Source organism: Pteronotus mesoamericanus, unplaced genomic scaffold (assembly GCF_021234165.1).
Source record: "Pteronotus mesoamericanus isolate MK-2021 breed Mesoamerican mustached bat unplaced genomic scaffold, CSHL_Meso_final contig_130, whole genome shotgun sequence".
NCBI lineage: Eukaryota > Metazoa > Chordata > Mammalia > Chiroptera > Mormoopidae > Pteronotus > Pteronotus mesoamericanus.
The window spans coordinates 13639636-13665599 of NW_026555060.1; the positions used below are offsets into that span (position 1 = coordinate 13639636).

The 25964-nt window shown below is 35.6% G+C and overlaps 2 protein-coding genes across 12 annotated transcripts in view; one reads left to right on the forward strand and one right to left on the reverse strand.

Moving 5' to 3' along the window:
• ABI1 (abl interactor 1) overlaps positions 1–13248 on the forward strand; it is a 105149-nt gene extending 91901 nt beyond the window's left edge. For 5 of the 10 annotated variants that reach the window (XM_054592428.1, XM_054592375.1, XM_054592365.1 and 2 more), the window contains 4 exons: positions 1079–1255; positions 4534–4620; positions 8204–8389; positions 11419–13248. In XM_054592428.1, coding sequence (XP_054448403.1) covers positions 1079–1255; positions 4534–4620; positions 8204–8389; positions 11419–11594 — 626 coding nt within the window. In that variant the 3' untranslated portion in view covers positions 11595–13248. The remainder of the gene's footprint in view (positions 1–1078; positions 1256–4533; positions 4621–8203; positions 8390–11418) is intronic. The other 5 variants (XM_054592434.1, XM_054592381.1, XM_054592399.1 and 2 more) reach the window with 2 other exon arrangements.
• Positions 13249–13318: 70 nt separating this feature from the next.
• The window catches only part of PDSS1 (decaprenyl diphosphate synthase subunit 1), a 35629-nt gene continuing 22983 nt past the window's right edge, over positions 13319–25964 (reverse strand). For both annotated transcript variants that reach the window (XM_054592456.1, XM_054592447.1), the window contains 4 exons: positions 22857–22937; positions 22650–22763; positions 17117–17197; positions 13319–13770 (listed from right to left, as the gene is read on the reverse strand). In XM_054592456.1, coding sequence (XP_054448431.1) covers positions 13630–13770; positions 17117–17197; positions 22650–22763; positions 22857–22937 — 417 coding nt within the window. In that variant the 3' untranslated portion in view covers positions 13319–13629. The remainder of the gene's footprint in view (positions 13771–17116; positions 17198–22649; positions 22764–22856; positions 22938–25964) is intronic.

Below are 25964 nucleotides of genomic sequence, written 5' to 3' on the forward strand. Positions count from 1 at the left end.
TGTTGATGAAGATGACATTGAATAAAATTTTAAGTATTAATACTTTAGACAGTTTAGATATGCATGATAATTTTTTTAAAAAGATTGCTTTGGGTATAATATGGAAACAAAGCCTTCAAGTATGGAGAAAGAATGGATTTTTTCCTCCACAGTGTTGCCTTAAAATGTCCATATTTTACAGACTCAAAAATTTTTTCCAGTTTTGTCAGTACACAATTTTAAGTGATAGGAAAAAGTATTTCATTCTTAAATTTGGCAATATATATTATCAGCTTTGAAACTAGAAGTCGTACTTTTATTAAAAATGATTCTACTATAATATGTATTGACAACTGGTAATACAGTAACATTCAAATAAATATAGTACAATATATCGAAAATATGCTTAGGTATTTAAAATTTATAATTTAACCTGGATTTGGCTGGATAGATAAAAAGAAACCCTCACCCTAGGGTATGTTTATTGATTTTAGAGAGAGGGAAACATCAATTTCTGTATGTGCCCCAGGGATTGAGCCTGCAGCCTAGGTGTATGCCCTGACTGGGAATTGAACCCGCAACCTTTTGGTGTATGGGACGACGCTCCAACCAGCTGAGCTGCCTGGCCAGGGCTGGATAGATTCTTATACTGTGCTTCTGAAGATTTGGCAATGGAAAGGAAGAAGTTTGTAAATCAGATATTAATATATTCATATTTAAAAACTGACGCTTTCCACTTCAGACTATCTTTTGGTACTTGGTTGGAGAGACACAATTTACATATAAAAGCTATGTGTTCTAAAGTGGCACAGAAAATTCATACATAATATTAGCAAAATCCTTGGGCTTATGTGAAATTTAAAGGTTTGAGAGTGTTACTTTTGCAGCTTTCCGCACAGTATCTGTGTGTCCTTCTGTTTGTAACTTCAGAGATAGAGCTATTTGTGTTTTACCTTTACTTTTCTCTTTATTTTGTGCTGTGGGCTTTAAAAATAATAAATACTTCTAACTGAAAGTACCCCCTCTCTTCGTTCTGCTGTTGGAGGTGATATACAGTGCTCAAATTCTCTGTTGGTTGCCTTTGACTAATGCTTTTCAGCGGCTCCGGGCTCAGCTCCTGGTTCCCAGTATGGCACAATGACCAGGCAGATTTCTCGGCACAACTCTACCACTTCCTCGACATCTTCTGGTGGATACAGACGAACTCCCTCTGTGACTGCTCAGTTTTCTGCTCAGCCTCATGTTAATGGAGGTCCACTTTATTCTCAGAATTCAAGTAAGCTTGTGCTTTGCAGGCATACAGCACCAGTGGAGCTCCTTTTGAAGGAAATTATTTGAAAACCGTTATTTTTGCCAGTGATAGACAACAATTGAAACCATGCTATTTGAAATTTATTTTTGCTTTAAGAAGTCGTTTCTTGAATCATATCGTTTTAAAAACAATTGCTTATCCCTTTCAAATAATTCAGGTTTAGAGTACTTGTATACTAAAATTTAACTAATGCTTTAATATGATATTTTTATCCTAAATAGAACTAGAAAAGTGCTGAAATTAATTAAACTGAATTTATTTTTATTGGCATATTTGAGACTGTTCAATAACAGTAAAATTTTAAACACCGTGAATGTTTTTCTTTAAAATAATATAAAATTGCTGGCTATCACTTTTAAGCTTGTTAATTTATACTGAAATGAGTTCAAAACCAATAAAAAAATTAGTGGTATTTGCTTATTCTGTCTCTGAATAATTATAACAGTGGGGAGGATTTTCTTTTGATTTCTTCTTGTTTGCCTCAAATTGCACATCTCAACACTAACTGCAATCGACATTTAAAAGCTATTAAGATTAGAAAATAGTTTGGGCATATAATGTCAGAAAATTTGAATTGCTTGTGGTAGTCATTAATTTCACTTTCCATATCAAGATGCTTAACCCAAAAACGAATGACAATAAAACAGATCTGAAATGAGTCCATTGTCCAGTACTTGTTAGTGGCTTGGAGGGTGATCACTGAGACTAGACCAAAACACACTTTACCCACAGAGCTTTTGTAGCTACTTTCTGGAGATGTGTGTTTTTTTAGTTGACTTTAAAAACACTGACTAAAATTGGTAGTTACAGTCATGGGGATGTAAGTAAAGTATAGCATAGGGAATATAGTCAGTAATACTGTAATAACTATATATGGTGTCAGATGAGTACTAGATTTATTGGGTTGATCTCTTTGTAAGTTATCATGGGGTTGTAAACCTAAAACTAATATAATATTGTATGTCAATTACAATTTAAAAATAAAGTATTAAAAGAAAATAAAAAACCCTGAATACTCCATGTTTACATAGGCAGTTGGTTTAAGTTCGTTTTATTTATAATGCATGTACTACTGAACATGTATTTTAAAGCAGAGCTGGGAGAAAGTTACCTTATTTGGTTTTTTATTTAGAGTCAAAGATTAATTGCTGTTGTGGCAAAAGAAAAAGAAGAAAACCTCCTAAGAATTGAAAACCGCTTTAGCAGAAATGTTAGAATTCACAAATAATCCCCAAAATTATACATCCTTTTTCTAGGCTAAAATTTTCATCCACACTACTAAGAAATTTTGCCAATTAGAATCTTACCTTACATTTTCCCTGATGTCCTTTGGTAGTAAAAGGTAGCCAGGGTCTGATTTTCCACAGATTATCTGATTATTAGCCTCTTTAGTTTTATGAACATTTTTTTCATATTCTGCATTTTTAGATCCCATCCTTACGTTAATTTTTTTTATTCACTTGGGCATTTAATTTACTCAGCAAATAGGAATTTTGGTGACTCTTCACCTAATCCATGATTGTGTAGTTTTATTTGAACAGTACTTGAGTGGGTTGCTTATTCACAGACAAGACATTTTCATTCCTGAATGTCTAGTTTTTGGATATTGTAAAGCAAATTTAGTTTCAGACTTTTACATATACTATTATATGTTGTCAAATTAATTGTCCTTCAATCTGAGTTACTGTTGGTGTTGTAATAGTAGATGTAAATGTTTTTAGTGTTTTGATGTGCATTTTTCCCTTTCTGTCTAAATGTGGTGGTAATAAAGATTAGTATCTTTACAGCAAAGCTTTACTTTTTCTTTACTTACTAACCGGCATGGCTAGTTACTAAGGGTTGTTTCTAGAAAAAAAATTTTCAGCTTTGTGGGAGTTTTTTTAAAATTAAAAACTGTAACATTTTATTTATTAAAGAGCCCTCTATATACAAAGTATCAGGATGAACAAGGACCAGTGTCACAGTGAACTGAAGGCTATTTTTAGCCATACGATGAATTAATTGCTTTAAGTTATTGTGTCTTTGAACACTGAACCTCTTCAGATTTTTATGCTTACCACCAGATTTTTTAATTGGATTAATTGAAACAGCCTTTCAATTACATGAATCTTGGGAATCAATAAATTGTTTTTCTGTCAGTTTGGTATTACTTCTTGTGACTACCAGTAAACTGAATTTTGTGATCCATCCCTATTGACTTTTTTGAGCAATCTTTGGCAGTTACTGTCTTGCTAAAATGAGGCAAAATGGTAAGCGTGTATATTTACTTTTAGTTAACAGTTTTTAATACTTTTGCTGCCCACATGAACATTTGGTATTTATTTATTATAAAATTATGTCCTCCCCACAAAGAAGTTGGAATATGTTTCCAGCTACTCAGTGAATAGTTAGAGATTACTTAAATGCAAATAATTACATATTTTAAACTATTGTTAAATCAGGTTTCCTTTATCAGAACAGTGATAAAAAGGTCACTTTTGAGATACCTTCCTTCCTAAAACTCAGCAAAAAATTAACATGATGTATAGAACACTCCTATTCCCTAGTAAATTTAGGAGTGCTGTCTTTAAAATTGTCAATTTAAAGAGTAATAATAACCTTGTTATATGAACAAGGGTTTTTCCTCGAGAGCTGTATGTAAATTTTTTTGTATGTGTGTGATGTGTGTGTGTGTGTGTGTATGTAAACTATGAACTGTCCTTAAAGGAAACCTGTGATTAATGTAGTTATTTATTTTATGGGATAAATAGCTATTTCCTAACATTTGTTTCATCAATATTTATTTGGGTTCTAATTTAAAACAGTACCCTAAAGGTAGACTGACCTCTTAGGTTATAGAAATGTGGCAAAGATACAGTATCCTAGAAACCTCTATCAATATTTCACTGTTAACTAATTTTTTAAGCCTTAGAATTTGGAATTTTCATTGCATGAAAGTGAATATGAGGGTAAATTTAAATCCTCCCCAATCAATATAATATTAGCATTAAATTAAGTGTTTTTTAAAAAAAAAAATCAACCAATTGGCTAACAAGCACAACTAAGCTTTAGGTTTTCTTGTGTGTAATGAACTTGAAGGTTCTGCAGGTTTTTGTTTTGTTTTTGTTTTGTTTTGTTTCATTTGCAAACTGTTCTTTGCATACTTATGTTTGTGGTCCTTGTAACTGACTTCTGCTTTTTGTTTGTTTCCTTTTCTTTCCTTTATCTGTTTTACTTCCCCCATACTGTGTTGTTGCTGTCAGTTTCTATTGCTCCACCTCCTCCCCCTATGCCTCAGTTGACTCCACAGATACCTCTCACAGGCTTCGTGGCCAGGGTGCAGGAAAACAGTAAGTTTGTAAAAACTGAGCTATCAAAGGGTAGAGGCTCTCTCCTTATAGCATGCATGGCTGATGAGTCATCATTTTCCTTACTCTTGTTGAGAAGCTAATCTTATCTTGAAAACAGGTGCAGATATGTTATTGAAACTGAAGAGCACGGTCTTCAGTTCTTTCTCTTGTGCATGATTACTGACCTATATAAATTTCAAAACTGCAACTTTATGTATTTACATGATCTAAAACATGAAATTTGATCTTTGCAGGATCTTAAGGAAAGAATAATCAAACACAAAATTTAACTTGGATGGAAACAACTAGCTTCCAATAATTATCAGGAGTGTTAGTTAGAAAACATTGTGTGTTGTCCCCAAATTCATCAATATAAACATTGTTACACTGTGAGATTATTTTGTAATTGGGATAGGTGTTTTTTCTTTAGTACAAAAATTTAAAAAAAAAGCTTTGTAGCCTCAGATTTTGATATAAGAATAATTTTTAACCTATATAAAGATTCATTGTTAAAATGAGAATGAACTTGCAAGAATAAATAAATTATATCCATGATCTCTGTCCATATGTGATTATCGTTATAGAACCCTCTTCATGTTTTGGCTAGCTACATGCAGGCCCATGAGGATTATTTATGAATATGCAAATCTGTCATCTTTTTAAGGACTTCTGAAGGAAGGTCAGAGAGTTTTGGAAGTTATTTTAAATCTATGAATTTAATTAGGATACAGAGATTATATTGTGCTGCCTGATTACTTCGAGATTCTGGAAGATATGTACTCCTAGTTACATGATCATAGTGAATGTTAATTTGGCAAAACGAAGACTACTACTATCACAGAATTTTATTATGCCAAAATAGATGTTGAGATTAAGATGGTAAAGTAAGGTAGTCTAGTAGTAATTTACTTTATTTGGGACCATCACCATCCAGGTAAATTTCAGAATGGTTTGAACAAATGTGTATCCCACCTGATCAACTTCCAGGAGAATACATTGCGGCAAGTTCTGTTGTTCAGCTTTTGCTGACCTTATGTAGCACTACCTATTTCCTCCCTTCCTCCAGTTAAATATTTGTTAATTTAGTGTTACATGCTAGTCTTTGGGAGTAATACAGGTAGTCTAAGACAAAGGCCCTACCTAAAAGAAATGTATAATTTAATGAACTTCTTATAAAACATTGTAGTTTCAAAACACTGCAATTTCTGAGTGTAAACCAACCTTGAAATTTGTTTGAAAATGCTGCATTTGAACATATAACAATAAGTGAATAAGGGTAAATTGTTGGTTTTTAAGGCTGTAAGAAATTAAACCTAAACCAGTTAAACCTTTTGAACTGCCTTACAGGCAAGAATTTTTAGAAACTACTTAAAAAATAATCATAATGAACAACCATTTAGTGGGTCCAGAGCTTACTGACTAGCTCTTTGGTAACTTTAAATAGAAATTCAGAGTTAAATGCACATTCTAAACATGCCTATTTTTTGCAAAAGAGGCCCATAGTACTAGTTTAGTACCTTTCACCAAACAAATGAACTCGAGCCAGTCAGTTATTCTTTTTGTGCTGCAGAATGCCCAACACTATTTGTCATCTACTGTGAAAGCATGTTAGGAAGGTTGGTGAGAAACTGAATATCATCAATATCTTAAATGTATTGTGAAATACAAATTATTTTGTGTTCTCTTAAATACTTAGTTTCTTAAATATTGAGTTCCACCAACTCAAAGTTGGTGATAATGAATGCATGTAGTGGTTAACCTACTAATAAATGTGTTTCAGTTTAAGACTGTTTAGGATTAATATCAGAAAGCATTTTTGAACTAACACAGGGTGCTAGATAAAGTATTATGCATAGATAATTAAATTGCCCATACTCCAGCCCCGGTGTATATAGTTTGAATATAAGCCAATGTAGATTCCCAGTAGTTGGACATAAAGACCATTAAATGAAAACATTAAACTAGTAAGTTATGCATAAATCAAGAGTAAATGCATTCAGGGATTTAGGCAAACCATAATTTACACATTAAGTAATATTAAGGACATAAGCTATGGCTCTTGGATGTCAGGATGGATTTGTACCCATTTTCCTCTTCTCTCAATAATAATGGAAAGCTCCAAGGGTCATTAATGGGCAAAAATAAAATAGATCCAAGCATTCAATGAAAGAATAATACACTGTAAACCTATCAGAATGAGCATTATCACACAGGATTTGTTTTCAAATAGCCCTTTGCATTCCTCAACAGGATAAAATAGAAATTCACAGAATTTAAGTGGAAATAGAGCTCTCATCTGCAAATGTTTTAAATCTTGATCCCTTGGTTATATCCTCAGCACATGATTCCAAATAGGATAAAGTAAACTTTAAAACCCTGTATTACAGATAGAGTGACCTTTTTTTTTTTTTTTTTTGATCATATAAAAATAGCCTTAGAAATTGGCGTTTGAGTTAGTATATTGGTATTCTGAACTTCTTCCCTGGAGAGAGAGAGAGAGAGAAAGGGAGAGAGAGAGAGAGAAAATTCCTATATAAATTTGTATCAAACATTTTCATATGTCTTTAAGAATTAATTGTGTTCCAGTTTTGAATTCCTTAATGTTGGGAGCATTTGTTATATGGTCATAATAGTTCAGTGAACACAGTTCTAGCCATTTATACTTCTAATTATTTAAATCACACACAAACACATCCCACAACCATCTAGAATTGGAGGTATAAGTTGTTTTTATTTTTGCATGATATAAGTTACTTTCTGTGTATTTGTTTGTTTTAATTACCTTACCACAATACTTTATTTTTAAAATCTTTGTTGTGGATGTATTCTCAGAATGAATCTTTAAGATACAGTCTTCCCCTCATCTTGTGCTTATATTTTACTAGCAGTAAGGCGAAAATCCTAACTTGCTTTCTGCATTAAAAATGTTGATTATGAATACCATTTTTTTTAAATACTCTGAGATTTTCTACTACTTTGGAACTTTTAATTTAACTTTTTTCTAATTAAAATTTACATAGAATAGAAAACCTGTACATAGAAGCTTTCTCTTTTCTTTTTTTATCCCTTAAAACAAAGAAAAATAAATATTCGCCCACTGGACACTTATTACTGGGGAACTAAAGATTAAAAGCTAAAATCAAGGACATGAATATGCACAATGAATGGTTATTAAACCATTAACGTAATGTTATTTATAATGTTTAATGTAATCCAAATGACAAAAGTGACATAAGGCTTATTTAAGGAGTTAGGCTAACCAAAGAGTGACCTTTATCCTGACCTGAGTCTTGGAATAAGGAAACTTCTTTACTCCTACAATTCTTATACAAAAAGATACTGTCTCCTAACCTTCTGCATTCATTAATTTGTAGTACTTCCTAATACCTTTATTTTTAGCTCATTTTACTATAGCAAAATTATTGAGTAGTAGAGCTTTTAACTCACCAAGCTTTTATTTCTAATCATTGCATGTTTTATTATAGTGCATGCTGTATATGAATTAGAGCTTTCTTAAATTCTTTTTAATTTATGAATTTACATTTAGTCTAGTTTCTGATTCAAATTATTTGAATTTTTTTAGTTGCTGATAGTCCAACTCCACCACCACCACCTCCGCCGGATGACATTCCCATGTTTGATGACTCTCCACCTCCGCCACCACCACCTCCAGTGGATTATGAAGATGAGGAGGCTGCAGTAGTTCAGTATAATGATCCATATGCAGATGGGGATCCTGCTTGGGCCCCCAAGAATTATATTGAGAAAGGTAAGGTACAATAATCATTGAATTAGAGTGAAGGAAAATAACCTAATTATCGAATTTAGAGCTATGAAGAATAATCTGGTGTTCTTAACATTTTGAATGATTTTACTACTCAAGGTGATTGAGTTAAACCTTATTTTCTGTACAATTTCAGTATAAAGAGAGGAATCTTTATATTTTAAATGAAAAATATGTTACAATGATAGATGTGATTTTTCAAATGACAGCTTTTAGATGGAGATTATCTTGCCTGGCTGCATTTTATGGATGAAACATCAAAGACACAAAAAAGGAGTGAAGTGATTTACTAGTCATGTAATTAGTAAAGATTTAAAACAAAATTTCTAAGTTCTTATAATGAAAATAGATATCTTTTGTATCTGAATATTTTAAAATCTATTGAGATTATCATGAAAAAGTTTTCAATTAGGATTTTCAGTTAGTCGATCTTATTAAAAAAGAGAAAATAATCACTAGAATTTTATTTCATGAAATTATGTATATGTTTAATTCTAATGTCCAAATTTACCTAAGTTACCTGACAATCACTATAATTATCTATTAAGAAATAGTGGCTGGGAAGCAAACACATCCTGTTTTTAGAGAGTTTGCTATTTTTCATCTCATAATGTTCTATTTAAAAATCTGTATTTGTATAGAACTCTGAAAAATGCTGTAATTTAGTTGATCACATTTGATTGCGTTTGAAATGTATTCCTTTCATTGGCTGTATTAGATTAACTGACCTTAAGCGAGTAGCTGTAGCTCTTGAGATTGTTCATTCTCTCTTGCCCAAGCTTTGAATACATAGCTAAAAGTAAATTTGCTGTTTTCCTTTTTAGTATTTTTAAACAGTAAATATTCTACATATTGTTCAGGAAGTCTTTAGTATTATAGTTCACATTTAGATTCTCATGCACCTGCAAATAGAGATAGGTTGTGGTTACTATGAGGGTGATAAACTTGAGTAGTTTTTACCCATATTTTCTGGCTTAGAAAAGCAAATTTAAATATATATGAAATTGGGACTTTCATATCAGTTGACAAATTTGGAATTATGTAATGGTGAATACAGTTGGTAACCCAGGATGAATATAAAATATCTTCACAATGTGAAATGATGAGTCTTAAAACAAGGGGTCACCACATTTTCTTTTAAACAACCAGAGAAATACTTTTAACTTAAAAAAAATTGAGATATAATTGACATAACATTATATCAGTTTCAGGTGTACAACGTAATGACTCAATATTTGTATATATTGCAAATTGAAATATTTAAAACTTTGCCAGCCACGTAGTCTCTTTTCACAGCTATTCCACCCCACTGTTACAGCACAAAGTCAGTCATAGACAATATACAAGTGAGTGGATGTGGCTACATTCCAGTAAAACTTTATTTATAAAAAAGACAATGACTTGGATTTGGCCATGGGCCATTGTTTGTTGACCCCTATTCTAAACCAAAATGTTGATATTTAGTAGGATTATACATCTGTGTATTTAGGATCCTGGAGAATAAAATGGACATCAAATTGTTAATGGTCAAATACTCAACAGTAAGAGGTACTCAGAGAATATGTGCATTGAGGGAGGGGAGGTTGGATGTGACTAGGTTTCATTTACGTAGCAGACTTGGAAAATCAAAACATAACTGAGCTTGATATTTTTTACCAGATTCTGTGTAAGTGGAACTAAGAACAAGAGAAAATTAAACTTTTGTTCTCCTGAATGACTTTGAGGGTGGCAGGCCTTTGTCATGATTAGTTTAAAAGTCTATAACACTCAAAATTAACCTGTTGTGACTTTGATTACAAAGAAATTAATGTTGTCAAAGTTGAACTAAAAGAAGTATCAATCGACAAGTTGATAATTAATAGTTGACTTTTTATTATTACATTATTTTCTTAATATAGCTAGCAAAATCACTCAGTTCGCTAGGATGTTTTTTTGTTTGTTTGGTTTTTGTAGCCAAAAATAATACCAGGATAATAATTTAGTATTATTTGTTCTTTCTGTTTTGGTATTTTTAAAGACAACTTGTCAGTGAGCTTGTAATCATAATACTGTGATCCTGCTGCAGGATTAAAATGGAGGGGAATGGACTCATTGAGTTTACTTAGTACAGCGTTTTATAAAGGGGAAAATAGATTGCCTATTTTAATTTAGCAAATGATGCTAACAGTTAGTACTTCAGGTCTCTTCCTTATTATATTTCCCTATTTCTGAATAATTATGGGGAGTAGCCATGTTTTTTTAAGGGGAAGAGTAAGTTCCAGAACATCTTAAATGTCTTAAGAACTCTTGCTTGTAAGAAAAACTACATGAGACAAATCAGTGAAAAAAAATCCATATCACATACCATTTCATGTTTACTAGAAAATTACAAGTAATTTCAGAATTATTATGCTATAAAGGCAGAATGAGGGGATAAATTCATGAACCAGTAGTTTAGAAAACTAGTAATTGTTTGATGTCTTTTTGTGCAAAGAAAGTATTTTGAACTCAATATAATCAGATACTACAGAATTGCAAATAATTCTCTTAAGTCTTAATTAGGTATTTCCCCTGTTGACCTTTAAAGTATGTAAATATTCTATAACATAACTTTAAATATAACCCCATATATTACATGAATATTTTTCTTGGGTGAGTAGAGATTTATCTCGGGGTATGTGTATTTTCAAATTAGATAGCTGATTTACTGATTGGCCATGCAGCTTTGCTCAATAGTTATTTTGAAAAATGGTGTTTTGCACATGGTTGGTATTTAGATATTTGAACAAATGAAGTATCTAATAAATCCTAAAATTTCAGAGATCTTCCCAAAATAAATTGGTAGAAAACTACTGATTTCTCTAGTCTACATGGTTGGTCACTGGTCTACCAGTATTTGTAGATGTGAGTTAAGACTATTCATAAAAATAGTTGGTTTTGCTATACTATAGATTTAATTGGCATTGTTATTTTATAATTCAATGAAATGTTGGATATACTGCATTCACTTGTTATTTCAACTCTTTTCTCCATAGTTGTGGCAATATATGATTATACAAAAGACAAGGATGATGAGCTATCATTCATGGAGGGTGCAATCATTTATGTAATAAAGAAGAATGATGATGGCTGGTATGAAGGAGTCTGCAATCGAGTGACTGGTCTGTTCCCTGGGAACTATGTTGAATCAATCATGCACTATACTGATTAAATTTTTTGCTTTTAAAGTAGATACTTATTATTACTCAGTCATACTGTGGGACTATTAATGGTTAACAAAATTGTTTTAAAATGTGCCCATATTTTCAGAACATGCTGTTTTATTGGTATAACTGAATGTCTACCTATAAGCATAAATCTTTTGAGGCAGTTTGTGTATTGCTAAACAGCAATTTATACAAGATGCTGTCCATAACTGATTATGCTTATATATTTACTTACACAATGTTAACATTATGACCAGCTTAAATATTCTGGGGGTGTAGGGTATAATATTTAACAAATCATGATTCAGATTGTACCATTACATGTTTCAGTGCAGCATGGTTACTAATGCTATGTCAGACTAATATTAAAATCAGAAACTTAAATGCTGGTGCTGGTCATACATTTTGTTTAGACTTTCTCACTCTTGAAATATAACTATATTTGTTCAAAGCATGCATACAAATTTATGTATTGAAATATACTTTTAAAAATCCAAGATGCTTCCAATTTGTGTAATATTTTCTTTGAGTACTCGTACTTAAATATCTTGAAATGAATTGAGTCCCTAAGGTTTCCATGTGAAACAAAACAAAAAAAGGGTTACCTGTAATGTCATTTGTACCTGAGTTTTTTAATGAGTGAATTTGCATTATAAATTTTTCCATTCATAAATACAAATAAGTGAACCAAAGGTTTTTTGTCCTTCCTTTCATTGATTTGCTTTTAAGAAAAATAAATAAAAGATACTGATTTATTGCAGAATTATGGTTCTATTTTCTCAATATATAAACTTTGAAAAAAATTTTAGCCTTATCCTGTCCCAACATCAGATGTGACTGATTTTTGCAGATTTAAAATCTAGGTGGTTATGTACAAGGGAATCTACTTAATTGCTTTTCTAAAGTAACTTTTCAGAACCAAGAAAATGTGTAAAAGTGTACACATTCTGTAGGTAAAATTCTTAAGGATTGCTCATCAGTCAGTTCTTCATTTTTCCAGTGGACTGCTTTCAGTGAAGGGAAATTAGAGATATCTTTTACATACTGTTTTGTAGAAGTGGATGCAATTGATTTTTGAATAGGCACTATTTAATCCATTCCTGGAACTAGAAACATAAGATTTTTTAAATAATTGGAAAAGGTGAGTCATATATTAATCAGTGAACAGTGATATACATGACCAACAGATTTGTATTGTCTTCATTGGAATGCAACACATGCACTTTCTGTGTCTCCTCTTAATTTACGGGAGGTTTATTTTAGAGGGGTATTTTCTTTTGTGTATAATTCTGTATTGCCTAGGATACTAAAGTAGAGCACTCAAGTGTGGATTTCTGTGTATTGAGCAACTGTTTGGATTTTAAATTACAGTTATGTACTGGGTGTTACAGACTTATAACAGTATAGTAAATGGTAAGATTAGTACAAAACATTTGTTTCTGAGAATTAAAAGACTGTTGCTATCAAATCAGTGTGACTGTTGCATATGCATTTTGCATTGTTAATTTTCAACATGATTTCCTATCACTAGTGATCAGCTAGCTACCATACCATTTTTGTTTCATTGTTTTCAGTTTTGTATACAACTCATCTAAATTGTATTTACAGCCTTTTATAATAAACCATTCTCCTATATGAAATTTTGGATACTGTTAAAATCTAGTTCTGATTAAAATGTAGACTCACAAATCTTTGACATTTACTCCTATGGTGAAACAAGATAAAACTATTTGAATTTTAACATTGATTATTTATTTGTGCAATGGCTTTACATGTGAATACTAACAGTGTAAACAGTACCACACATAAACATCAAGATACCTCAGTTAGAATTCACAGGACTAGAATGACAATTTCAAATGATATAATTATTTTAAAACTTTTCTGAAAAACCGCCAATAAAAAGAAATGCCCATCATTAAGGTTGAAATGACTTTAAAAAATGATTTTTGGTAATCTGCACATGAAGCAAAGTATATTCCACAAAATTTTTTAGGCACAGTCTGGTAAAATAGCTGCCGTAAATAATAGAAAGCCTTGTCATTTATCTCTTGTGAGTACAGTTTCTGAGAGTTGTATGAGGGCATCTCTTTCTGGGGATGGTCGAAGTTTACTGATCTCTCTTATTGCTTCATGGCAGTACCGCTGGGCGAGGTAGGTTGTCTGTTGCACACCATCACTCTATGAGATACAGAAAAAACAGAACAGATACATTTTACCTACTGGATCAGCTCTTAAATTCATTACAATGAATTAAAACACATTTCTGAGATTAGTTAACAGAGTTAATAGAGTTTAGAAACTATTTCTAAAGTTCTCTCTTCAATTCATAGTTCATAGCTGCCTCTGCCTACTTCTTTTAGGCCCTTTTCTCAAAGCAAACTTTTGCTCTTATTAGCATGCAAAGCAACTAACTCATTAATATAAAGTAGCCATCTATTTTTAAGTACTAAAGTTTTTTAAAAGTTCTACACATATAAAATACCTATACAATAATTTTCCTTTTTATTGAATTTATTGGGGTGACACTTAACAAAATTATACAGGTTTTATTTAGGTGCGTAATTCCACAACACATCATCTGTATACTGTATTTTGTGTTCACCACCCCAAGTAGGGTCTCTTCCATATACAATAAATTTTTAAATGAAAAAAATCTAAAGTGAAAGTTTTTTTAAAAAAAAAACATGTAAATAACAAAAATGTACAGAAGAGCTGATGATGAAAATCAACAGTTTTTAACAAAGGCACTAGCTTTTTTTACACATTAGTTTATTTCTTACCAGTTTTAGTTCTTATCTATTGCCTCTCTCCTATGATCCAAATTTGATTATACAGGGTGGGGTAAAAGTAGGTTTACAGTTGTGAGTACATGAAAGTTTATTCATGATCTTCCATATGAACAACTGTAAACCTTATTTTGCCCTGCCCTGTATTGCTGCCTTTAGGTCTTCTATTGGTTACTTTTTGCCATCATGTAGCATCACCACCTGACTTTGAGTAGATGAGGAAACCAGTGCTTCTATCCTTTTCGCTTTAACCGCACCATAACACTATAGTCAGGTTTGCATTCGATTCTGTAACCATGTTTTTATGTTGGTTCTTTTTAAAAGCTGAACACTAATAAAGTATCATTTCTATAATGTAAAAATGTTTATTAGTGTATGATCAAGCCAGTAACTTCATTTCCTTCTTCATGATTCCAAGTTCACAATGCCTCTGTCATTGAGGAGAATGTTCCTAACATGTTGACAGACCTCTCATTTTCTACACCAGCTGACCCAAATATGATACATTTTAGTTTGCTGTGCCTTACTGTACTACAGAAGCCTATTTCTGAATATAATTGCCTCCTTTTCTCCCCCTTTGGGAAAGAAGTCCTGATTCCTAATATTTTTAATGCCTTATTCTATTCGTTACTTCCACTTGTTTTTAGCTCTTGTACAACTGCCATAGCAGGATGAGTTTTTTTTTACTGAATTCTTGGGTTCATTCCACTGGTTTTAGTACCTACATCTTCCTCTTGGTGTTTTCACTCTTGCTGAAATACATCCACAAATAACTTATCCAGAATATGTGTACTGGAAGTCAACGTTTTAGTCCTTAAGTGTGGTAGTGACTTTTGCTTTCAGAGTTATTGGACTGGATACAGAATTATAGATTTAAAATGTTTCATCATTTGGAAGGCCTTGCTCGCTGCCTTCTGGTTTTGTTACATGATTGCACTGATGCTCTTAGGAGCTTTTCTCATTATCTTCCCTTGCTGTTTACATTTTGGAAGATTTCCTCAATTCTGTGTTCCAACTCTTCTTAGGAGTTAGTTTTCCAGTCATTTGAAATTTGAGAGTTTATTCCTTTTCATTATTTAAAGGTAATATCCTGTTATTTTATGAGTGCAGTTATTTTTGAATCCCCCTAATTATATTTTTCCTCTTTATTTCTGTTCATCTTTTTCTCTTTTCATTTAGTGACCTTTAATCAATTTTTTAGTAATCCTATTAAATAACTCCTAGTTGTCCATTCATATATAATGAGGGAATAGCGATTAGGACGCTCTATGGGAGCTAGAATTGAGGTCTTTGGAGAACTTGTTTAGAGACATTCCGTGGTTTTTTTTTTTTTTTTTAAAGTGCATTTATGCCTAGGCTTGCTGGAACTTTGGTGCTTTGCATAAGAGCTACAATTAATTTCTCCCTTCAGTCCCACTTCTCTCTTTAGCCTTCAGTGCGTACTATTATTTCTGAAGCCAGAACCTCTCCCAGGCAGAGCAACTTCTTCATCAGCTACAGCCTCCTCTTACACTGTTTTTTGTTTGTTTGTTTAATTCTCACCTGAGGACATGCTTTATTGATTTTAGAGAAAGAGGAAGATGGGAAGGGGGGGATATTGGGGGGGAGAGAGCAAAACACCAATAGGCTACCCTCCCCTACATGCCCCGACTGGGAATAGAACCCGCAACCTTTTGGTATACAGGACAGTGCTCCAACCAACTGAGCCACCCAGCCGGGGCTTATGAGGTTTTTACTAGTACTGCCAAAGTGCCCTCCAAAAAGGTGGTAACCCACGGTAAGTTACAATGCTTAACAGTATAGAGTTTTTTAAAAGAGAAATATATCCTTGAAGGGCTTTTGCTTTTTGGAAATTTTCAAAAATCTGGAAAGTAATTATTTGGAATTCTTTCAAGCAGTGAACTAACTATAGATCTCAGACCATATTTACTTACTAAAAATTGCTCACTCCATCTCATTAACTAGATCTATTGGATCCAAGTGACTTTAGATTTGGATCTTCTTTAGAAACAGCTCATTCTCAAAAGACAGTTCTCAAAACTGAAAATATACCAAAAAAATCTGGCTTCCACAGAGAAGTTGTGAGGCTATGTGGCAACACATCTGAAATAAGCTTATAGCGCCGAAAGTTAAACAGTTTTCCTACATTGGTTAATTTTTAAATATTTTTTTATACTTGACCCAAGGATATATTTACTGATATTAGAGAAACATCGATCAGTTGTCTCCCGTACATGCTCCAACCAACTCAACAGCCTGGCCAGGGCTTAACATTTCTATAGTTAGACTTCTATGGCATTTACATAGGATGGACTAGGAGAAGCCCAATTTTGTGTAGATTGCTGTTCTAGTCCATCCGTGTGGCAAGGGTGAGGGCTTGGATCAGGGTGGAGGCAAGTCTGGGTGACTGGGAGAACTGTTGTGCTCTGCTGACGGAGTGTGGGAAGACTGGTTCCGAACCAATGAGTCTCTACCCTGACTGCATGGCAGAATCGCTGGGGTAGCTTTCATAATATGTTAATGTCTGATTCCTACCCAAGGCCAATGAAACTAAAATTATTGGAAAAAATTCTAGAAGAAAATATGAATTTTACAAGTTTTTCCTTAGTTTTTGTCAAGAATGGTCTATATGTGGTCTTGTATCTAAAATTTAATGTTATTGTTATTTGTTTGGTTATAAAAAAAACTCTTCTACATTGTACCTGCTGTTGCCTTTTTCCTTCTTAAAATAATCTTACCTGTAGTACGTACTGTCGAGCTCTGTCCACATCTCCTGGCAAACTGAACCGTCTCATTATCATAGCATTCATTTCTGGGAACTAACCACAAAGAAAGAAAGAATATTTATTGCTCCTGGCAGAATCAAATGTTCTAATATTAGTTTGTAACAATAGGAAACAATAGGGGGGGAAAAAGGTGATCAGATGATGTAGGTGAGCAGTAAATTATAGCAATTAAAGAATCAGAACTAAGAAAGACATCCATTTTCCATGCCCAGGGACTGGGCTGGTGCAGTGTGCATTCTGATGTTCTGTTCTATCATTGGTCCAATGCAGAGTAGGAAAGAGAGGGAACAAAGTACACGACTAAAATCTCCTGACTTTTTTAATGGTTCTTGAACTTTCAATTGTACCAGTCACCAGAGGCTTGTTGGGCCTCTCCCCCTTTTTTAATTCAGTAGGGGTGGGCTTGAGGTTACAATTCTTAAAGTTCACAGATGATGCTGATTGTGCTGGTGTCTGCTGTCATTTTGAGAACCACTGGCCGAGGATGAAGGTGGCACTTAGGCATTCTACTTTTAGTACTAAATTGAGTGACTTAAAAGCTATTGAGGTTTGAGCAGTGGATATTATGAGCAGAGCTCTGCCTTAGCAGCTCGTGGAGTGGACTGGATTAAAGCAGTAGTACTCAACACTGACTGTACATGGGAATCCCTCAGGGGAGTTTATAATAGAGTTGTCTGGATCTGCTCCCAAAGACTCTGATTATATTGGCTTGGGGTTTGGCGTCAGCATCAGGATTTTAAAAACTTCCCACGTGTTTTTATTTTGCAGCCAAGGTTGAAAACCACTGAACTAGAGGAGAGAGAGAGAGAGGTACTGTCAGGTTACTGCAGTAAATTATGAAGGAGAACAGAGTTAAACTGATGGCAGTAAGAGGAAAAAAGAAAACAGGTACAAAAGGCATTGAAGAGAAAAATCTGTTCTATGATACTTAGAAACAATTTAGGGGAATTGTTGCCACTGACAGAATTAGGAAACCAGGACACCAAGTCACTTCATTTTGTAGAGCCAAGCTCTTGTGTTGGCGCTGACACAGCTGAGTGAGCTCCTTGATCCCGCGGGTCCTAGCCTCCTCCTCTGTGACTTGGAGGAGCTGGACTACAGGATCTGAAATCCAGTAGCTCCAACAGTACGAGGTGAGATGATGTGTTTGGTTTTGGGACACGTCAGTGCTTAGAGCAGTTGCCAGCTTTTCCCTGGCAGTGAGCCTGATGGTGAAATAAGTTGTTATTCTGAAACCACCACCATGGTATTAGTAATTCTGGAAGAAAAAATAGGACACAGAGAGAAACCTCAACCAGATGATGGCAGATGAGGAATTAAGAATGTTCCTTTCACAGCAAAGTATGTGTCAGAACATGCTCACAATATTTAAAGAGCCAGCAACTGCTTGGTTCTTAAATGAAAACCAGTAATTTGCTTTAGTTACTGGTCTTTAAAGAATAAAATTATTTAAGTTTTACAAGAAACAAATCAGGAAAGCTCCAAACAGTCAGTTTAGTGGTAAATTTAACCACAAAAGTTAACAGTAGTTAAAAGGCATTTGTCTTAGTTTACTAATACCGCATTCCAAGACTGGATTTCTAGAAGGTTGTAGCCTCAAAACTGATGTGACAATGTCCTGGGCACCTGGTACCATCACCTTGTTTATGGATATGAGTTTTCTGTGCAATACCAACAAGTGTGGTAAAATGTGCAGATTGGATGGTTTTTTGCTTCCTTTTACTATAAAAGCAATGGGAAAGCAAAATTTGAAAAAAAAATTGCATTGAGTGTGAATACATCTGTCCTTTGAAACATGTCCCATGTTCATTTTTCCTATGCAAATATTAAACTCTTCCCCTCAATACTCCTCTGCCCCTTCATGTGTATGCAGAGAAGAAATGAGAAACATAACAGGAAGAATAGTCGCCTTTCTGCAGATTTTGTGAGAAGTTAGTTTTGTTTCTCAGTATCTGTTTTAAGAGTAGGAAAACCAGCTATGGATGAATCAGATTCTAACCCTGTGAAATCTAATCTATATCATAAACTAAACTATAAATATGATCAATACATTGGAGTGAGTGTAAACAAAACGTGGGTAACTTGTTCAGTCACAACAGCAGAAGCCTGTGCAGCTGGTGCAGAGGCTGGTGATACTGATGGCATTTGGAAGTGCAGCTACATGCTGGCATTTAGCTCTGGAGACTTAGCAAATAAGGACAAGAAGTAGAAGAGGAAAGGAAAAGATCTCTTAAAGGATAATTGAGAACGCACTAATGTAGTTTCTATCTCTTACACGCGTGCACGCGCGCGAGCGCGGGCGCGCACACACACACACACCGCTTCCATTCTGTTTCTGAAGATTTCAAAATCTGAGACCTATATCCTCTTTAAAGTTTAATATAAGGTTTTTGTTCTTAAAGAAAACACGTACACACGTGTTTATGGAAGGACGCTGTCATCACTGGGACCTCTCTCAAAATGCCAAAACTTTCCTTAAACCCTCTGTACCAGCTGTTGTCAAGAAACCTCTTCAGAGAGATGTCAAAATAGTGAATTCCAGAGAGGTTCCTCTCAAGTTGCTGGGTCCAACAAATGCCAAGTTCCCAATGCTAAGCCACCAAAGAAAAGCTGTTTCCCCAAGGTTGATTTTCTTGGTCCAGTGAGACTCGGTGTTCACAAATGGAAAAGTTTAAGTCATGGATTTTTCTAATCTGCAAACAAAGCTCACCTGCCTATGAAAAAAGAGTACAGACATCTTACAACTAAGTACTCCACTGAATGGGTAGGTTAATCACAAATAATGAAGGCTGACCCAAGACTCTTCGTGTCATCTGTGCTTTCTCATTGCCAGAGCACACCAGTTCCTACTCTGGGAAGACCTACTGGAGGTGAGACAGGCTCCTCAGGTACTAGCTTTCCTAGCAGTGGCAGTGATACTACATTGTGTACTAAAATGAATACTGGTCTGAGAAGACCTGGTGTTTAATTGCTTGCTGTGCCATTTACCAAATGTTAAATGTTGGCCAAGTCTGAGCATCACTTTCTTATTTGTAGAACGGACATTATACCTACAACAAAAGAGGATTTGTGAGATTAGAGATAATGTATAAAAGAATCCTTTGCAAACTATGAAAACAATGCATTTTCATTAAGTAGAGATACTGCACATTCTGTGTTATTTTTGGAACCTCTTTTCCCCTAAACAAATTTCTGGCCAAGAATGAATCCCTTTTTTGACAGTGTAATCCTCAGTAGAGCCTACACTTGATGTTTTATTTGAAAGCAAGTTATAAATATATATTTGACTAACTTTCAGACCATGTGTCATGAGACTGAACAATCAGTCTCCTTAGGAAACAGGTCCTGTCCAGAGTCACTTCCTGCTCTGCCTCATTCCGTGTTCCCTTTTCTAAAGCTTTAATGTGTCTTTCAACTCCTTCTCCCATTGCCTGACAAGCAGATGGGAAAAGTGCTGTCTGGTGAGGGTGAGTGTGTGCCTCGTGATGCTGGGATTTCCCAGTAAAACGCACAGAAAACTGTGGTTGGGGCACTGAAGGTTTGTTCCTTTTTCTTGCTCTATATTTTAAAGTAGCATTTTTCAATCTTTTGCAGATTACTGACAAATAAATATGTAGGAATGGTCCATTTGCCTCCTGACTTTGCCCCACTATATCTGAAGGTACAATTAGTCAGTACTCCTCTGTGTAGAAGAAAGCTAATTAGTTCCTTTTGAAATACGTCCATAGTGAAACACAATCAGAAGAGGCATCCATTCTCAATCAACTGAAGGTTTAAGTAGGACTCAGCTGTTAATTTAGTAACATGGAGCTCGTGACAGTTATTTAGAATTGAGGTTGCTTTTTAGTAGACTAAACTGCCTTAGGAAAGGCCTTAGTCATCTTGGCAACCCCAGAGCCTAGCTAAAGGAACCTTTGGGAAGCGGCAGAATCTCGGGGCTCTCGGTCCATCTGGTTGTGTGTCACTGACATTTACCAACCAGGGTCTGAGGAGCAGATTAATTTTTCTAGTTGTATAAATGGTAGCCAGTGGCTGATCTTTCTAGTATCAGGCAGGCCTTTACATGACCCGTGATTCCTCTGCTTTTTTGGGTGGGTTAAAGGTAAATAAAATGCTCCTCACTCATACTTTAATGTATACAAGGGAATTTTATAAATTTTTGTCAGAACTTGGCACATGTATTAACATTCTTGAATTCTGAACTGGCAAGTTATAACAGGAGAAAAAGACCCATTTATAGCACAGCCTTCACATCTCACCTCTGCCTCAAAATGCTGAGAGGATGGAGCCTGGGAATGAGGACACGAGCTCCCACGAAAGTGCTCCCGCATCTCACAGCCCTCATTCCTCAGCTGACTGTCGGCCACTAGTGTGTTGCCCAAGGTAATCTGGCCCAGCGCCCCCCTCCCCTAGCCATCAGCCTCCTCTGAGAACTGACCTGGTTATGGCTCTACTAGATAGAAACATAAGATCTCTCCTTTTTGGTTCAGAAACTGATCAAAAGCAAGGTCACTGGTTTCTATAATACCCAAATGGAAACACAGTTCTATGAAAGATACAATTAATCTTTATAAATTTTGTGAAATAGAGGCAAAATCTCTGGAAGACTAAAAGTTACTAAAATTTTAGACCAAAGAGCTAATTTTTAATTCCATGGCATGATGAACATCTTATTGCTTTGCCAAATAATGAATTAAATACTAATATTAAATCTATTAAAAAGGTGTCCTAATACCAGCCAATGTCCCACTTACTCCAAATGACATTTGGCACAGCGAATGCAGTGTGGCCAGGGTCCAGAGCGGGCTCTGAAATGTCTGCCTTGACTGTCACTGCATCATCTTTGAGGCTTCCTAAACTTAGTAGCATCCATATTAAGAATATGAAGGCAGCTTTACTTACTTCCTTAATTGACAGCCCCTCAATCTGGAGAAAGAAGGAACTATGTGGTTCTAGCAGTGCATTTCACTGACTTCTTGACATTTTGAGGCAGTGGCCGAGGCTCTCTGAGAGCAGCAAACAGTCCCATTAAACTTCTGGAACTGGAGAATTTCTCAGAATTTCTTAGGTTGGAGGCCCTTCCTGTGCCTTTTTAAGAGGTTCTGAGGCACACCCAAAGTCCAGTCCTATAATCAAGATGTGGAAACCACCCTGTCAGTGCTCCAAGTACGTGGAAATAATCACACTATCTTAAATGCAGACAGCACTTAATTTACAAAGTATCTCCATGAATATAATCTCAGTTAATCCTCAACAGCTCTACTAGGAAGGCTGTAATCGGCTCAGTTTTACAGATAAGAAAACAGATAAAATTTAGAGGTAAAATGACTGGCCCCAACATCTCAGTCACAGAACCAGGATCAAATCTAGATCTGAGGTCTCTGACCCGACTACTCATCTACACCTTCCCATCTGCTGTGCCTGGAAGATAGAGGTTCTGCGGGGCTACATGGTACTGTGTCAAAGGGACTTCTGTAAAACCTACCTGCTGACAAGCAAATAAGACAGGGCCAGTGGCTAACCCGAGCTTCAGATCAGCTGATGTTGGTTTGCCCATCTGGTCAGAACTGGAAGTGAAGTCCAGTACATCATCTATGAGCTAATGAAAGGACAAAAGGAATGTTACAAGCACCACCACCCCAACATCGCGGCCACCATTCCCACCGTATGAACAGGCCACAAAGAGACCAACCTGAAAAGCTATTCCCACATTTTTTCCATATTGATAGGCAATCTCATGTACCACGGGGTCGGGGCATCCCAAGACAGAGACCTGAAACAGAAAGAGGATTCTCAGATAAACGGCTAGCAGGCAGAAGGCAGCCACTGCATGGAAGGAGTCAGGTCTGTTTCCTTTTAAGTAAGAGGCAGTGAGGCTAGGTTATGTACAACCAGGAAATACTGCTCTCAGGAAACCAAACCTGTACAAGTACAGCTGATCCTTGAACAATGTGGGATTATGGGTGCTGACCCCCAGGCAATCAAAAATCCACATAAGACTTTTAACTCCCCTAAAACTTAACTACTAATAGTCTACTATTAACCAAACCCTTACCAATAATATAAACAGCCAACACATATTTTACATGTTACGTATATTACACTGTATTCTTACAATGAAGCAAGAGAAAAGTGGTAAGAGAATCATAAGGAAAATACATTTTCAGTATTTACTGAAAAAAATCTGCATATAAGTGATCTGCACAGTTCAAATCTGTGTACCTGAGTTTTTAATGAAAGGATTTCAGTCTCAGATTGTTTTCTTAAAATTCTAAGAAAACTATCCTGTTCCTCTCTTTTTTCACAGGACAAGCCCTTTCCCACTGCTTAGGAGAAAAACCCAACCACACTAGACCAGTTCTGCTGGTTAACTTTTTTGATATGTGAAAGAGACTCCACTATGGGAAATGCTGGCTTCTAGCAGTCCACAATTGTCCCAATTGTCGGCTTTATTTGTTATTTTTCTATTGATTCAGCCTTCATTTTATGGATAGGCATCTAATATAATCATATGCATGATGCTGCCATACATATATATTATATATTATGTATATATTTCCCCATTTGTAGTCCATCCTTTTAGTAAGCTTTTAGTGATTTCACTTATTTTTGAAATGCAGTTATTTCTTGATATGTCTTTAATAGCCTCAAGCCTCATGCTTCAGACATAGATACTGTTTTTTCATTATCAAAGGATCTTCCTCCATGTTTCTTTTTTTCCTCTCCAGTGGGGGAGAAATAAGACTTTTAGCTTTTAAGTCTTCCTTAAAACTCAAAAAATAAAGCCAAAAAACTAGCTGGCACTGGCCATCTGAGTGCAGTTCTTGCTGCTCTGCTAAGCATGCTAAGCAGGCCCAGGCACGTTTTTTAGGAAACAAAGACAGGAACAACCAAAATGGGCGAGGGAGAGACAACTGCCCCAGTGGAGAGGAAGCATCTACACTGATCCTCCCTGAGAATGCAAGAGAGGGCTCTTCAGTCTCCTTTCTGGAATGGGTCACTGATGATAACCCTGTCCCCTGACTTTAGTCCCTCCCTCTGTGGTCCTCTGTTAGAGTCAGAATTTGAACCCAAACTGTCTGGCTCCAGAGACTGTTCTCTTCCGTTGTTATGCTGCTTCTCATAGGCAACAAAATGGGAGTTCAAAGAGTTCAAGTAGCATCCCCTTGTTAAGTAGTGCTCTGAGGCCCACACCTCCCACTTGGAACTCTCACGTGCTGGCCGACCGAGAACCAAGCCACTTCTTAGTGGGAAGCTTCTGCCTTACAGGCTGTGAAGGGCCATTTTTGCTCAGATTTCAACTACTGCAGTGTAGAGATCACTCCTCCCCCCAGTCCCCCACCCAAGCAAGGGCTGTCTGGATCTGTTCTATCACAACTAGGAAATCAGAAGGAATGTAAAGCTAGATAGGAAATGTGCTGACGTGAAAGGAATGTGGCTTGTTCTTGGCAGCTGAGGAGAGATGCTGCATGTCTTTCTGGAAGTGGGTGGAATGATGAAGGAAAAAAGCGGAGCTCGGCACTGTGCGGTCGGAGGCAGGTCCACAGCCAGGCCGAGGTGTACAGGGCGCGGCCCTTTCTGGGGAGGGCCACACCTCGCAAGATTCTCCTGAGCCTTGTCTCAAAGTGATTAGGAGGGCCATAGCAAATGACAGCTCTCAAGCATCTCCATGTCTGTTTGTGCCACTGTAAGTTAAGCGATATATTCTGGCAGATAAATATAGGTATTGTGGTCTTATTTATTAAAAAATAGTGGAGATTACTGGAACTCCGCCATTATGTAAAAAAATATCAAAACAGGTTTTTGTCAAAAACTAACTGAAAATATTAGGAGAAAACATATCCAACATAATATCTTAGATAAAGAGCTAATATTCTTAATATATGAAGAGTTCTTCAAAACCAAGATGGGGGAATGACCAAACACCCATCAGAAAATGGGCAAAAGACAAGGACTGACAATTCACAAAAATCAGAGGTGTAAAAATGGCTCTTAAGCATCTGAAAAGCTGTGTGACTTCACCCAGAAAAGAGAGATGCAAATTAACACTTCACTGCAATACCACTTCTCATCTATCATCAGATTGGCAAAAACTGTCATCTTACGACACGTTCACTGAGGCGGAGGGGAAACAGGCAAGACACTCTCACCACTTACTGGTAGGAAGGCATAATGGTGCAAGCCTTATGGAGGGAACTTTTCTCAAAACAGCATCTATAATTACTTTGAAACATACCCTGAAGGTACACGTCTCACAATACAAAAACACATTTACACCACAATTAGTCATTGTAGTAGTAGTATTTGCAATTGCGAACTACTGGAAACCTAAATGCCTGAGTCGCTGAAACCATGGTTAAGTCCACACAACGGGATATGGTGTAGCTGTTTAAAAAATGAGGAAGATTTTACAAATCAGCATGGAATCATTTCCACAATATATTGTTAACGGAAGAAAGCAAGGTGCAAAAGCAAAACAAACCAACAGTACTATGGTACAGCATACTACTTTTGGTTGCAAGAAAGAAGGGGAAAAAACAAACATGCATCTGCTGATTTGTGTAAAAAGAACCATAAACTAATGAGATGGGTTTCTTCCAGGGAAGGTGGAAACGATGGGGAATGGGAACAGGGCGCAGGGGAGGAGACGGCAGTTCCCCCTTTGTATAGTTCTGACTTTTGGAGCTATATTAATGTTTCAGGCTTAAAACAATACCCTCAAAACCAAAAACCAAAATCAGTAAGAACGGGAGGGAATCCTTAACGTGGAATAAGGTGCTCAGTGCCCAGATCTTGGTCT